Below are 15,429 nucleotides of genomic sequence, written 5' to 3'. Positions count from 1 at the left end.
ATTGAGGATGAATAGGGGAAAAGAATTGACTTTTATAATCCTGTTACAGCTTTGCATTGTTTATTTTTATTCTTTGTCTTTGAACAAAAATGCCCTAGTGCTTACCAGCTTGCCATGTCCTGTTAGTCTTATATTCTTCCTGTCTCCTATGGTTTAGTTTGGTCTCATACCAGAGTGCCTTTCCCCAGTCCTGCTTAATTGGATCTCTGTCTGTTGGCATATTGGCTAATTCAGCTTCCTGTCATAAAAAATAAGCAGTTCATCCTTCAGGATTATTTCACAGCCTGCCAGTAGACGGGTAAAATGGTGCCACCAGGACAAACACCCAGTGTCTCATAATGCTCAAGCCTAGGTAGAAATACTGATTGGACTCCTGCCGAAGTATCTACAATGTGATGGAAAGTAGGTGTTTTAATTTGTTTAGGAAGTATTAACACAAAGAGTCCTTCATGAAGCTTCCTGTGACATTTTCACTGATTAAAGATGAATTTCTGCAGAATTGAAGAAGTCAACATCACAAAGTGCATTTATTCAAGAACAAGAAGGCCCATCTTCCCACTTAGTCAAATCTCAGTTCAAAACCAAAAGGGAGGTTCCTTGTGTAGAAAACAGTTATCAATGGGAATGAATTTCCAGAAGTTTTAACTTTTGCATTAAATATTTCTCATGCAACCATGGCACATGCTGCCTTGCCATCATCCCAGGCACCTTTGGCCTGCCTCTATGTTGAGAGAGCAGGGGCTATGTCAGTTCTCTCCTGTATCTGAAGTTGAAATTGCAGTACAAATGGCAAGTGATCTCCTTTCCCCCGCAGAATAGCTCAGTCAGGAGGCCAGACAAAAGGTCCCGAATTTCATCTGGGGTGGTCTACTGGTCACCTGTAATTGGGGGCAGGGTGACATGATCCTGTAATGGAAAGGGTTTAGTTATTTTAATGAGCTGTATGGCTCAGTGGATAGAGTACTGAGCCTGGAGTCAGGAAGACTTATCTTTATGAGCCTCAGACGCTAGCTGGGCAAGTCACTTAACCGTGTCTGCCTCAGTTTCCTCATTTGTAAAATGATCTGGAGAAGGAAATGGCAAACCACTCCAGTATCTACCAAGAAAACCCCAAATAGGGTCATAAAGAGTCGGAAATGACTCAGCGACATGATGAGCACAGAGTTCTGTGTGAGAGAATCCCCATGTAGGTCCAGTGTACACGCTTGGACAGAACTGGCGAGGGTGTGGGGGTCATTTTGTTAGGAGCTAAATAATGGATATCCCACTACCTTCCTTGTGATATCCAACTTGGCAAAGACATGTTCATACGGCAACTTCAAAAAATAGGTGATTGATGCTATATTCACTTAATTCAGTCCCTTTCAATCAAACATCTCCCGTTTCTTAGGAACATTGATCTAGAGCTGAAAGACCTCAGAGGCCGTCTGATCCAACCCCCCTCACTGTACAGATGAGAACGTGGGCTTTAACCTAAGCTAACACAGGCAGGCTCTGAATCCAGGTTTAGTGACTCCAGTATGGGTCAGACGAGTGTTTGCACATTCTCCGATGCTTCTGCGCCTCCTGCTTTACAAGTTTAGGAAACCAGAGCTCAGGGAGGAGGGGTTTAGCCAAAGTTAATGTTAAGATTAGGGGTCAGGCCTCCCCTTGAAAGGAGGGAGACGGACACCTGTGTTCTAGATCCTCTGCTCCCCCCACCTTCACAAATTCCCACGTAGGAGACTCTTACCGAGTTGAAAACAACATTATCAAAGCCAGATGAAGCGGTGTTCTCTTTCTGCGTCCCAAATGGATAGCCTCCGTTCTTCAGCCGGCGCCAAACACCAAAGGCAAGCAACCCCAGGATCAGAGCGACCAAAAGGCTGATCGTCGTCACAGGTATCGTCACAGGTTTTGAGGATTCCTCTGTGAGCGGAGAAGAGGAGTACGGACAGAGCTGTCGTGATCATGAGGGGCTCAAGTCTAGGAACTCTTTCAGGCGGAGCTCATACCTGTCCTGGCTGGGACCCTCCTTGCCACAGAGTCCCAGCCCAGCTTACATTGCCAGGACCTCAGGACCCCAGACACCTGGGACTTTGAATGGTAGTGAGCAAGTTGCCCATTGTTGGAGATCAGCACCAAGAATCATGTTCTCCTAAAACCCCTTCCTAAAGACCCCGTTGAAGGTGACAGCCTTAGTTGTTTCTCATATAGGTCCCCCTTGGACCAAGATCTGTCTGTTCTTTCCTCTCTCAGGGCTTAGAGTCAACTCAGTGCTACAGTACCTCGTCTAAACCTCTCCAGACCTGCAAATATTTACTCCCTTTTAGAGACGTACTACTGTACCCTTAAAGAAGAGGAGGGATAGCCATCCCCTGGCCAGTGGAGCCTAATTTGTAAAGGCAAGTGATGAGACCAAAGGTCCCCCATGGGTGTCAGCTTTCTGAGGAATTGGGAAACCAGTCCTAGAAGCCTCTGACAACGGGCACCAAGTAACTTATGTTCCAAGAGTACATGCACTAAATTGAAACAGAGGAACCACCCATGGGACCCATGGTAAGTCCTTGTCCTATTCCAGGCCTCACTTTTCTCCTGCAGAGTGGAGAAGATCCCTGTCAGGTGGTAATGTGTCACCATTCTGAATTTCTCATATTCCCTGGGCCTCTAGTTTTAGGGTAAGAGGGAAGAAGCCAGAAGCTGGGCTGCTGTGACAGGAAAAGAGAAAAGAATGTGAGAGCTATCTAAGTGGAGTACGGTTCTTTCATTTTATAGAGACCACAGATATGAATGATGGAAGATAGCGTGCAAGGCTATATATGACTTATCCTAAGGGCTGGGGGCATTAGACTACCTGCCTGCTTAGAGAGACCTACGCTCCCATGATCCCTACAGCATCTCACCTTTAGCAGGCATGGGTGGCTCACAGCTCTGCCCTGTCTGGTACACAATGTCATCCAGTGCAATGGGGCCCAGAACAGGCTGACCCCCCAGGGTAGCTTCAAACACAATCTACCAAGGGTGGAAAGAAGAGTCAAGGATCACAGTGGGCTGAGATGGGGATCTGAACCTCCATCTCTGCCTTACTGCACAGCCTCCCCATCCCTTCAACCCCTATCCTTACCTGAAATTCCACTAGGCTTGTCACCTGGACATATCCTTCAAGCCACTGGTGACGCAGATATCCCCTAGTGCCCCACAAAGTCAGCAGACCCTGGGAGCTAATTAGTAGGACTTTCAGTTCGCCCCTGTCTGCCAAGATACCAGTGGGTGAAGTTAGGGGACGTGCCTGTCTAGGCCCATTGGCATCCCTACCAGACCAGAGAAGAGGTAGCTTCTAAGGCCCTTGACCACTGTCCTACCCTACTGCCCTTCTTCCTCACAGCTAAGGCCTTCTTTGTTTCCCTCCACAGGAAATTAGCCCTTCCCTTCTTTTCCTGCTCTATCTGAATCTCCTTTCTCAGTCAGTCCTGCATGTAGATTCCACTCACAGAAATGCTCCGGAAAGCCCATGTGATACCAGAATCGAAGACAGGAACCACCCACAGGAGTAGGGGGGAGAGGCTCACTTCGAAGCCAGGCCGCCCGACCAACGGGGCCCAGAACACTGGTGTCGAAGAAGGCAAAGTGACCTGGGAACCAGAGAGAGCTGGGCACCTGAAAGAAAGCTCTGAGCCCCCTCCCTCTTTGCACAGCCCCAGAGAAAGCCCAGCAGGGTGGAGGGTACCTCTCCCAGGTGGGGTGATCCTGATCCCAAAGATGACTGGAGCGTCTCAACCTGGGTCCCCTAGGGCTTAGGTAACCATTGGCAGCATCCATAAAGGTCTAGACCAAACTATCCCCTCTGGCCCCCAGCAGTTACACTGAATGACTATATTTGGTAATCCCTCAGCGGCCCTCTCTAAATGAACCTGAAGTCCATTTCCAAGGCCCATAGCTCTTCTGCCCTAGGTTCTGCACCTATTCCCCCAGGGACTTGGAAAGTGTTGGGGGTAAGTGGAAGGAGGGGAAAAGGACAGCAGAGTTAGATTTGTCCAGGATGGGGATGGGAGATGAAGTTGGGGTGACACACACTTCCTCCAAGTGCATCCCTGCTTTCTCTGGAACCAGATACAATGTGGAATTAGGAAATTCCAGCCAGGACTTTGAGCCACCAAGAATGACCAGCTCCAACTCCTACCCTAGACACACCATTAGGAATACAATATATCATCTTCACTTTGATTGCCACTTGTGATCAGAGTACTTACCAGTTTCAGTGCCCAGGGTGTGGTCCACAGAAGGCTGGAGGTATCTAGAGGGTGTGGCACCACTGCTCCAGTCCCAGCTATAGCCCCCTAGGCCTGGCCAAGGTGTGTGACTCCAACTGCACATGTCTGATTCAAAGTCACAGGACCCTGCAAGTAGCCCTCACGGCTGTCACCATCACTGTTTCAATCACTGTCATCTGCTGTCCCCATCCCTGTTATGATCCCATCCTTGCTATCCTGCTCATCCTCAATGTACCAAGCCAGAGAGAGCTCCTCAGACTTAGCGACCTGGGGGAAAAATCTGTCCTGTGTCCTTTCTCAGGAAAGGAATTGGCTAAGAAAGATTAGTTCGCATTCTGACAAATTAATGCTGTGCAAATGAGGAGTAAACACATTGTTCCTTGTTTCTAGTAGGAGTATTTTGGCCCTGGCCATGTGAGCTTGGACTCTTCCCTTGATGGTTCTAATCCCCTCCCCCTCCACTTCAAGCCTCTTTTCTGAGGCCACAGGTATCCTGGACTTCTACCTGGCTGAGGACAAGGCCCATCCTTTAGGTGTAGATCATCCACAGCAATGTATGTGTGCTCCACTCCAGCTCCAATCGCCTCAAATACCACCTGGGGAGCGTGAGAGAAAGGTTCCAGTAGGTGTGAAGGTATCAGGTCTAGCTGACACTGAAGATTAATGGGTCCAGGAAAAGCAAGCGTTCAGGCTGCCAACTCCCCTCATCGGAGGGGACTCAGAGAGGGTTGGTATGAGAATGTCCGCATCCCTGCCCCGCTCACCTTCCATGCTTTTTCAGGCTGGACATCCACACTGCCCAAGCGCCAGGTAAAACCACCATGAGCACTCACACTGAATATCTGGCGTCTCTTGTCCTCTTCCACGTGGACACGGAGTGTGCCTGGTAATGCCCCAGTGGGAAGCTGAGGAACAAGGCAAGACAGGGCCAACTACCCTATCCTGTGGGTTTGGAATCCTTTCTCCAAGCTCTGTGACTCCCAAAGAGAGTTCACTGTTATATGAACCAAGTTAGAAATTTGTTTAATCCTTTTTGGACCTTCAGGGAGCTCTGAGTAACCTGGTAAAAGGTTTCTTTCACTTCTCTGAGGGGATATTTTCTTCCTGGGGTGGGGGGAGGGGTTGGAGAGATATTCCTAAGCTATATCATACACGTTGTCCCCCTGATTTCCATACACTAAGATGCCAACTCCTTCCTCACCTGGATTCTGAAGGCTCAGATGATACCAGAAAGTCAAGCATCCAGGTTGGGCCAGGGGTGAGTATTCTTCAGAGGTCAGGAAGGCTGCCTGACCCTGGGGCAGGGCACTTGGGCTTGTGTCCACCATCATGTAGTGTCCTGGTAGTGAATGCTTGTTCCATATCAGCAATTCCCCTGGGCACCCCAGTGCCTGCCCCATATCAGTCATCTTTTCTGACCCAGGGCACCTTGGGCCCACCCTGTTCTTTACAGTCTCTCCCAAGCCTCCCCCACCCCCCCACTGTGGTTTTATTCCTGATCACAGTCACCTTCAGGGGTCTCTGTAGTGTGGTCTGCACGTGGGCCCCTTATGGCACTGCCCGTAACATTGCCCTGTCGTTGCCAGGCTCCCTGCCCACTAGATAAAAATCCACAGGCTGAGTTTTCAAACGAACAGCGTCGAGAAGCCCAGCAGGAACCCGGCCGCACGGTAATGTCATCCACTGCAATGCTGCCATGGTACCCATTCCTGTGAGCCTCGAACACCAGCTAGAGGAGAGAAAGAGGTGGCTGAGGCTTTCCAGCCCAGGGTATTACTAATGAACAATTTTAAGATCCAGCTGGGAGCTCTCATCTCAAGGATGGGCACCAAGTCTGGAGCCCAAGATCCTCTTGTCATTGGGGCTCACAAGGACAAGCTCAGCTCTGTGCCTTCTTCCCCAAGTCTCCTCATGTTGTCTCCCTCATTAGAATTTGAGTTCCTTGAAGGCAAGGACTGTTTTTGCCTTATTTGTATTAATGCCCAGCATGGTGCCTGGCACGTTGTTTACTATTGTTTAATAAATGATTGGCTGGGATTGAACTTCCTGTGGGGCTGGAGGTAGAGAGCTTTCCATGAGGTTAGAAGGGCAAGAGTCTCACATGGTACTTGGTGACAGAGTTCGGAGGGTGGGAGAGGGTGGCCCAGGCTTGGTGCCATTGGTTGCCATGAGTGCCTGTCCGTGCCCATAAGTGTGTATCGGCCTCTCCAACCCGTCTTAGCATCAGGCGCAGTGTCCCTGAGAAGGTGGTAAGGACCCGTTAGTTAAGCTGGTATCTAGATAAACCCTCCAAATCAGTTCAGACCCAGCTCAAATGAGCCCACCCCTTGCCTGAGAATCCCCTCCTCTTCATAGGGCTGCTCACCTATTTGGGGCCCGTAGAGGTGGTACCAGAAAGAGAGACATTCATTGTGAGCTGGGGAAACCTGGAGGGCTGTAAGGAGGCGGGAACCTTTTCCTCGGGCAGGAGGCATTGTAGGATCCAAATACATGAAGTGGCCTGCAGAGAGACAGGAGTGCTCGGGGTGGCAAACCTCTTCCTGACTCCTACTTTTATCTTTACTCCATCCTTCCCTGTCTCTCTTCTTTCCCCACTTTCCCCTGACCCTTCCTTGCTTAGGCTATGGGTTCCCTTCCAGCAGGTAGGCAGCACAAAGGACAAGGGTGCCCAGGGCATAGGTCTAGCCAGAGAAAATCCAAACATCTTGACCTTACCTTGGCTGGTGGTATGGTCGTAGCCTGGGCCTTGCATTGAGGCCCTTTGCCACAGGGCATCGGTCCTGTGCTCAGGATACCAGCCACAGGAGTCCCGTTCAAAGTTGCATGAGAGTTCTATCCAGGAGGGAAAGAAGGAGAAGGGGGCTGTGAAGAGAGGCAGATCCCACCCACCAAATCTCTCCAACTAGAGTTATGTTACCCCCTGCCCCACTGATTTTAGTTTCCCATCCAGGCAAAACTAGAGGGGAGCACCCCTTCCCCTTTTTACATCCCTGTCTCCCTTCCAGGAGACTGCTGCAGGGGAATGCCCTTTAGGGTTGGGGTACTCCCAGGTAGAGGTTACCAAAGGGAGATCTTCAGTAATAGTTGAAGAATGTTGGTGGGGCGTGGGGCATGAGGCGTGGGGCGGGGGGCGGGGAGTCATAGGTTATTATCCAGTATGGATACCTGTGTCCTTCTCTGTGGTCGCATTAGGGTTACAGTTCACAAAGCTAATTTCATCTACTCCGATCCCTTTTGTCCCCGGGGCATTCAAATCCACCATCCCCAGGAGCTCCAGCTGAGGACGATTTGGGGTCCATGTTGGAGGTCAGGGGAGAAATGAGAGGGAGAAAAACGAAATTAAGGGACCATCTCTGGGCCAGAGGCTTGTGTCCCTACTTCAAGCAGTCTCCCTTACCTGTAACAGGGAGGTCCTCAGAAGTGACTCTAAGCGAAGCCTCCCTCCTCCAGGAGACTCAATCCCTCTGTTGTCTTTTAAACTGTCTTATTGTTAACAATCAACTAACAGATATTTCTACAGAGGAAAATAGGGGCATAGAGCATAGACCCCTGAACTTAGAATGAGGAGGCCCTAAATTCCGATCCTGTTTCAGATACTGACTAGCTGTGTGGCCCTGGGCAAGTCATCTTTACCTCTTTTAAGTCTTATTTCCATCATCTGCAAAATGGAAATGATGAGGAGGAAGGAACAAGAGTTTGTTAAGTGCTTACTATGCGTCAGGAATGGTGCGAAAGCACTTTACAAATATTATATAATTTGATCCGCACAACGACTCTGGTACTATTATTAGCCCTGTTTTACAGATGTGGAAACTGAGGCAGACAGAGGTTGTGACTTGCCTAGTGTCATATACCTAGTGAGTGCCTGTGACTACATTTGAACTCAGGTCTTCCTGACTGTGGGTTTAACACTCTATCCACTGTACTGCCCAGCTGACTTCATAATATAACAGATAATAGTTATCACAACAATAACAGTCCCTGCTTTATAGGGTTGGTGGGAGGATCAAATGAGATAGAATATGTGAAGTGCTTTGTGAGTATTAAAGCACTCTATAACTGTTAGCTATTATTAATATAATAAAGAAGATTGTATAAGAAACGATGAACTGCTGCACATAGTTTGCTTTTAAGAAGTACATAATTTAAATTACCTGTTACATTTATGCTCTTTTTACATCTTTTCTTTTCTTCTGTGCATCCTTAAAATATTTTATTGATACTCTCTTTTCTTTTGCATATCTATCACTGCCATCTATCACTAAGCTACCATGCCCACCCCTACTGAAAAGAAACCTTCCATTTTAACCATACATATGGTCGAGCAACACAGATCAACACTGGACCTTCTGATTATGTCATATCATCTCAAAGCTGGAGGGCTCTCTAGAGATTACTTGGTCCTCTGGTTGTCTTCATGACAGCCTCAAGAGGTCACCTCATCTCCGGGTGAAGCCTTTCAGTGCCAAGCAATCAACTCCCTACAAGGCAGCTGGTTTCACTTTTAGACAGCTCTCTTTGTTCTCAGATTTTCCCTTGTGTCCAGTGGAAAGCGACCTTTATACATTCGTCTTCCCTGGCTCTTCCTTTTTGGTGACAAGCACAAATCTAAAATGTCTTCCACATGACAGCCTTACAGATTCTTGAAGACACTTCCCCCTTAAACAGCAGCACAGTGTTGTGGAAAGAGCTGTGCATTTGGAACTACCAGACCCACATCTGAATCCTGGATCTCTTGTTTGCCACCTTTGTGACTCTGGTCAAGTCACTCAGACTCTCACACTCACTTTCCTCATCTACAGAAGGAGGGAGCTAGGCTAGATGAACTCAATGATCACTAAAGTTTTCCTTCCTCCCAGCTGAATGTTTCTAGTCCCCTTAGTCCTTGTCACCCAATGCTTCTCATCTAGGGCCATTTCTGGGTACCTGGAAAGGCCTCATCCTTTCTCCAAGTGGCACTGTCACCTGTGTCCATGTGTCATTGCTGTTTCGCTGAATGTGCCAGGCCAATTTATGGGCACCATCCTCTACCACCTGGAGTGCCAAGAACCCTGTGGACAGAGGGAAGTCCAAACTGCTTTTGGTACCCTCCTGCAATAAATATCCAGGAACTAAAGAGCTAGGGGTAGAGAGAAGCAGGGATCGGTGACAACTTTAGGGGCAGAAACTCAGGTATGGGGAAGTTCACAGACAATCCATGTTCTGAGCTGGCTTGGCAGAGGGTACAGGTTAGAAGTGAGTTGGAAATGGGAAGAAGGATGGGAAAGTACCTTGGGGGTAGCCCTCAAGGTAATAGACCATCTTGAGGGTACAACCTGGGCCAGATGGGCCTAGAACAGGGGTACGTGCCTTGGCCACCCCCATCAGCTGCCCCCATGCCCTCTGCACCGACAGAAAGTGTCCTGAGGAAAGAAACAATCCCCTTTTAAAGGAGGAACCCACCAGTTCAGAAATACCTCCTCCCAACTCATAGAACCCCAGCTCATGGACTCTACCCTCTACTTTGAGCCCTCTGGATTAGAAGAGGGCTGGAAGAGGCAGGGAGACCTCTAAGAGCATGGGAGTTCACTGAAACCCAGACATCAGCAAGTGCTTAATAGATCAGCGAAAGGGATGCCATTCCTGGGGGAGGGCAGGGAGGGAACCTCACCAGCTTCATTCCCTTCAGCATCGGTCCTGGGGTCAGAGCTGTCTTGAGCACTGATCTTCTGCCACTGTAGGTGGCCCACGCTGGCATCCTCCCAGCCCCCAAGGCCTGACTCAAAGTTTGTTCCCCCTGGAACCAAGCAACCTACTCAGACTGCAGCCCCACTGACTGCCCCTCTTAGATTGTTCCTAATCTTCCCCCACCCCCACCTCATACACACATCCCTTCTCCATCCACTCAGACCCTCAGTGACCACCCTTCTCCCAGTTAGGTCTGTCCAAAGCAGAAACTCCAAGAAAAGGAGGGTCTGGGACTGGAGAGAGGGACCAACAGGTCATTCTCTTGCTCAAGACGTCCTCTTTACCACAGTTCTGTTCATCCAAACCCCCTTCACACTGGGGCGCAAAGTCACACAGTTGCTCCGGAAGGAGACACAATTCCCCACAGGAGAAATGATCAGGCTCGCAGAAACTGTCAGTCTGAGTCCTGGAGCCAATTTTGGTGATCTGCTGGAGATGCTGGGGCACACCAGCCAAGGGTCCAGGAGCAGAGGCCTTTGGGGGAGATGTGTCTTCAGCCTCTGAGGATAAAATGGATTATCTGTGGTGGGCCCAACTAAAGTAGAATAGGGTACAGTGACAGCCCTTGGGCCCCAAGCCCCCTGGAGTTCTTGGAGCTGGTCTCTCTGGGGAGAGTGGGAGGGAACTCAGGACAGATGCTGAATCATTGCAGAAGGCATGAGGGTAGGAGTGTCACTCACTGGTCACTCGTTTGCAGTGTTGGTTTAGGATGAGATCATCAAGGCCCACGACCCCTCCAGGCCCAGTTTCTCCCTTCAGGAGGATCTGTTAGGAGGCGATGGGGAACTCAGCTCCCAATTCCAGGGGGCAGCCCTCCCACAGAGTGCTGCTTCTTTTGTTCCTAACAAAGACTAACTCTTTTTTAACTGTCAGTCAATAAGCATTTATTAAGTTATTTTCTATATGTCAGGAACTGTGTTAGGTGCTGGAAATACAAAGACAAACATAAAAGTCTGGCCCTAAAGGAGCTTACTTTCTTCTGAGGCAAACAAAATATAAGTCCAAATATGTCCATGGTAAATACAAAGTAATATTGAGTCCAGGGGCAGGGAGGAGACACCTAGAAACTCAGGGGATCAAGAAAAGCTTCGTGAAGCAGGTGGCCCTTGAGCTGAACTTGAAGGAAATCAGAGACTGTAAGAGGTGGGGGTGAGAAGAAAGATTGTATTGCAAGCATGGGGGTTAGACTTTGCAAAGGGATGGAGGCAGGAGAAGGGAAGCTATGTGTGAGGAATAGCCAGTAGGTCAGTTTGGTAGGACCATGGAATGCTTGATGTAAAGTGTAATCAGTCTGGGCAGGTGAGCTGCAGCCAGATTGGGAAAGGTTTTAACTGCCAGCCAAGGGAGACTCCGCTGTAGCCCAGAGACAATAGGGAGCAATTGGAATTGTTTTGAGCAGGGGACTGATATGCTCAGACCTTGTGAAGAATGGATTGGCATAAGGAGAGGTAAGGCAGGGAGATCAGTTAGGAGGCTGATGTAATAGTTCAGTGCAGAGGTCATGGGGGCCTGGGCTAGTGACCTGGTCGTGAGAGTAGAAAGGGGAAGGGGACAGGAAATGTGGTGGAGATGCTATGGACGAGACAAGACAACTGATTAGATATGGGGGGAGGGAGAAGAATTGAGGATGACATGGATGAGGACTGGAACTTGGGTGATGAGAATGATGGTGGTATCCTTGACAAAAGTAGGGAGATTAAGGAGAAGGCAAATATTAGAGAGGTTGTGCTTGAGATGCCTATGGGATATCCAGTTGAAAATGTCCAGTAGACACTTTGGTGAGGTAGGAGAGAAATTCTGTTCTGAGGGTCTAAGGATAGATCTAAAAGTAGGAATTTTCTGAGAGCAGGGGCTACTTGTACATCCAGTCTTTAGAGGAATGTCTCGCCATGTTCCCTAAACTGCATGTCCCAAAGCTGACTTATTCCAGGGAACACCAGATTTCTCCTCCCTGCCACAGATAAGATATCTGAGGTGTAGTGTGTTGGTGCTTCAGAAATCTGTCCTTAACAAAGGCTTAAAAAAGGTGATTGGATTGAATTCATGTTTAATCAGTTTGATGCTATCTTCGAGACCAGAATTCTTCATGCCCTTAGACCTGTCTTCTACACAACACCCAAGGCCATGACCCCACTGACCTGGAAGGGATGCGTGCTGTAGATGGTGACCTTGTCCCGGACCCAGGCAGCCCCCAGCTCCCCTTGGCGAGTTCGTATGGGGTCTGTCTGGGGTGAGTCAGGGTCCTGGCTCTGCAGGAACAGCTGTAGGCTTCCAGCCTCAGAGCCGTGCAGGTAGTAATAGAATGTGAGCTGGGGGGAGGGGAGGGAGGAGGGTGAAGATCAGTCTGGGGAGAGGGTGCCTGTCTCCTCCTGTCTGAGCTTGACGAAGGGTCTAGGTGGACATGGGACTGGGACCTGGATAAAAGCTATCCCCACCTCCCTTCACCTTCCCCCGTCACCTTCTCTCACAGCATTCCCCCATTCGGGCATTACCTCCTTGGCCCTAGCTGACTTACCAAACAGCTGTTGGTACTTGAAGGATGGAACACTGAGCTAACCAGGACAGCAGGAGTTCCTTGATCCGCCTTGGAGAGCAGAAAAGAGCCTGGAGCACGGGTGTGGAAGGGTGGAGAGGGAGTTAGAAGGCAGATGAGGTTTCAGGAGGCAGTGGAAGCATGAGGAGATCTGGGAGAGCTAGGAAGGGTGGAGGGGTATGCTGGAGTTTGGGGCTCCCTTTCCTGGAGGCAGCCCCTGGAGTGCGGGCTCAAGCTGCCTCCATCGACCTCTGCTCCCAGTCTTACCTGATGCACTGTTCTTGCTGTGGTCTCGGATTGGCGCAGCTGAGGCTACAGAGGCTTCCGAACCTTGGGTTATCACCCACCCTGCTGTGTTTGTCCACTCACCGAGACCATTTTCAAAGTCTGTCACTTCATGGCTAACTGCAGATAGGAAGGAAGGACTCAGGAACCATCCCTCTCGTCTCATCTGTTGTCCCTCCTCCACTGGGCTGCACCATCCCCTTCCCATTGCCATCCTTACTGCAGGCCTGTCTATCCTCATCAGAGGCATCCCCACAGTTGTCTTCCCCGTCACACAGCTGAGTCAAGGCCACGCAGGCATAATTGTTACAGTGGTGTTGGTATCTGGTGCAGCTGTTCTGAGGAGCTGAGCCGAGGAAGAGAGGGTGAGTTCAGTGGTCCCAGACCCAGCGGCAAGGAGGAAGACAGATCGGGAAAAATAGCTTAAGGGAGTGAAGGTTGCCCAGGAATCCCTATGGACTCTAAGTATGCTTTATGGTCACATTGTGGGAAGGTGGGCAGGCCTGAGATCCCTCCCCTTGTGGTCTATGTAACCCTTTCCAGAGGAGAGGCTGCTGGCTTAGGGAAGGAGGGGATATTGATATCCTAGAGCCCTGGGATAAGGCCTTAGGGAGCAGGGGGGAGGAACAGAAGATTTTACAAGGGAGGCCACAGTTCCAGAATTCCACGTCATCCAGGGTCACAGCCCCCCTATGTGTGGCATTACGTGTAGCAGAGATGGTGACCTAGGGAGACAGGGTAGGGGGAAAGTCAGTTCCTGTTCTGGCCAGGCCTGTGTGGTATTCCTTTACAAGATCACCCCCAGACTCCCTCCCTGTTTTAAAGCCCTTGTCTCTGGGCCACAGCTTACCCAGAAGTCTCCCTGAACCCGGCCTGTGGCCACCACCAGCTCTTGCCAGCCGCTTCCTCCTAATTGCCCTAAGCTTTGCCACAACACGAGCGTTTCTGAGTTGTGTGTTAGTTCCATTCGAAGCTCGACCACATCTACAAGGGCAAAGGCTGGGCTTAGATTTGCCTCCCAGATTTCTATTGGGGCCCTGAGGCTTCCCTAGACTCCTCAAAGACAAATACACCTTAAGCCAAGGATCTGTTCTCTAATGCCTTTTTTTTTTCTAAGTAAATTTTTTTTTCAATTAAGAAAACTCTGTTTTCTCTCTCTCTTACCTTCCCTCCCCATAACAAATGTGAATGGCCAAGTAGAACATGTTTCTGTATCTAGAGCGCTTCCATTTCTCCTAGACAGTAAGCTTCCTGAGGCCATGAACTGGGTATAATCTGTTCATCTGTGTCTAGTACCCCCAGTTAACATCAGTAAATGTGTTTATTGAAGAAATGAGTTCTTTTCTGAGGATTCCCAGACAATTCATTCAAATTTTCCTAATCCTCCCCTTGGAGGATCTCTTCTCCAAGGAGTCCTCTTTACCTGGAACTTCCCAACACCCTCCAAAACTCTCCTCTGGGACTCCTTGGAACACTTCCTCCAACCTAAGGTTAGGGTGTAGTGTTGTATGAGGGGGTAACCAAGGCATGGAAGCCTCAGGGGATTCTGGGGAGAGAAGCAAAGTTGGTGTTTGGGGAATGAGGATGGAGGAGGATGGGAGGCAGTGTAAGGTTAGGTGGGGCTGGTGGCCTCCTACCTTGGATATTTCCATGGTACCAGAGCCTTATTTCACAGGTGGCTGCTGCCTCATGGAGGACAGGGGAGCGCAAGGCAGCTGTGGCTGGTTCCTTTCCTTGGTGGGTGCCTACAGCCATATACCAGCCTGGGAAAAGCACCAGATTCAGGAGAGAGGATGAGGGCCTCAGGAGAAAGGATGTGATATCAGGGAAGATGGTAGAGGATCTCAGGGATGGGGGAGATACATTTCTCATTATCTCACCCAGGTCAGTGCCAAATGTGTGGTCTGCATAGAGCTCTGGATTCCCAAAGGATGACCCTGCCTGGTCCCGGAGCCAGCGGTAGCCAGAAGTACTGATGTCCTGCCAGCCACAGGTATCTTGCTCAAAGTCACAGGTGAAAGGGGCATGCAGGGAAGGAGACTCTTGGTGGTAACCTTGGGATGCCCAGGAAGTTATGTCAAATCAGGCCCTCCAGCCTTAGGATAGGGAGTGCAGTGACTATTTACTTTCCCCTGAAAGGCAGGCTCAGAGGTGTCCAATAGGGTGCTATGGGAGAGTGATATTCCTTTAGCTTCCACTTAGGACCACAATTATAGTGGGGTGGGAAGCTATAGCCACAGAACCTCTTCTTTGTCCTTCCCTTGGTGCAAGACCCAGTGATCCCTTTGGGGTCCTCTCGTGTCCTACTTCATACCATGTCTCTGGAGACAGAGGCTAGGGTAGGGGTTGGGGAAGGGCTGGGGTGGGGAAAACAACTGAATTTGTCCTGGCAGGGTCCTTCAGGCTGGAGCCTCCTCTGTAATGGGGGTGGAAGGGGATAGAAGGGGAGGGGCATTGGCAATGTCTTTTACCACACTGGTTTTCATCAGAGCAGTCCCAGAAGTCACACACAAAATTGCAGATGGTCTTCCTGGGGTTCACATAGTAACTTGCTAGTACAGATTGAACAAGTGAATGAGCTGGAGGAGAGAGGGCTGGGGGATGGTTCTGGATTCCCCTCCACCTCTCTCCCAT

General features: G+C 49.7%; 1 protein-coding gene across 1 annotated transcript; it reads right to left on the bottom strand.

The window, feature by feature from the left end:
* Positions 1 to 867: 867 nt before the first annotated feature.
* Positions 868 to 15,429, bottom strand: MAMDC4 (MAM domain containing 4). The gene is made up of 28 exons (XM_036749884.1): positions 15,267 to 15,429; positions 14,676 to 14,849; positions 14,433 to 14,558; positions 13,646 to 13,779; positions 13,436 to 13,520; positions 13,016 to 13,141; positions 12,778 to 12,915; positions 12,493 to 12,581; positions 12,116 to 12,286; positions 10,658 to 10,742; positions 10,262 to 10,477; positions 9,901 to 10,026; positions 9,521 to 9,652; positions 9,177 to 9,301; positions 7,416 to 7,527; positions 6,966 to 7,082; positions 6,616 to 6,750; positions 6,352 to 6,488; positions 5,760 to 5,979; positions 5,452 to 5,589; positions 5,015 to 5,133; positions 4,756 to 4,846; positions 4,230 to 4,376; positions 3,471 to 3,611; positions 3,104 to 3,231; positions 2,883 to 2,991; positions 1,733 to 1,908; positions 868 to 906 (listed from the first exon to the last, which is right to left on the bottom strand). Exons 1-28 carry the CDS (start codon positions 15,427 to 15,429, stop codon positions 868 to 870), a joined length of 3,699 nt encoding a protein of 1,232 aa, XP_036605779.1.

The sequence above is a fragment of the Trichosurus vulpecula genome, chromosome 3 (genome assembly GCF_011100635.1).
Source record: "Trichosurus vulpecula isolate mTriVul1 chromosome 3, mTriVul1.pri, whole genome shotgun sequence".
Classification (NCBI taxonomy): domain Eukaryota; kingdom Metazoa; phylum Chordata; class Mammalia; order Diprotodontia; family Phalangeridae; genus Trichosurus; species Trichosurus vulpecula.
Note: the sequence above shows the minus strand (reverse complement) of the source record. Positions and strands in the feature narration are given on the sequence as shown.

What these genes read in the sequence shown, in the direction of transcription:
- MAMDC4 (XM_036749884.1), bottom strand. Translation starts at nt 15,429, where the DNA reads ATGGGAGAGAGGTGGAGGGGAATCCAGAACCATCCCCCAGCCCTCTCT. An exon ending in CAGCAAGAACAGTGCATCAG is followed by an intron (nt 12,582 to 12,777) that starts GTAAGACTGGGA and finishes CCCGTGCTCCAG; the next exon opens with GCTCTTTTCTGCTCTCCAAG. An exon ending in ATAATGTTGTTTTCAACTCG is followed by an intron (nt 907 to 1,732) that starts GTAAGAGTCTCC and finishes TTTCCATTACAG; the next exon opens with GATCATGTCACCCTGCCCCC.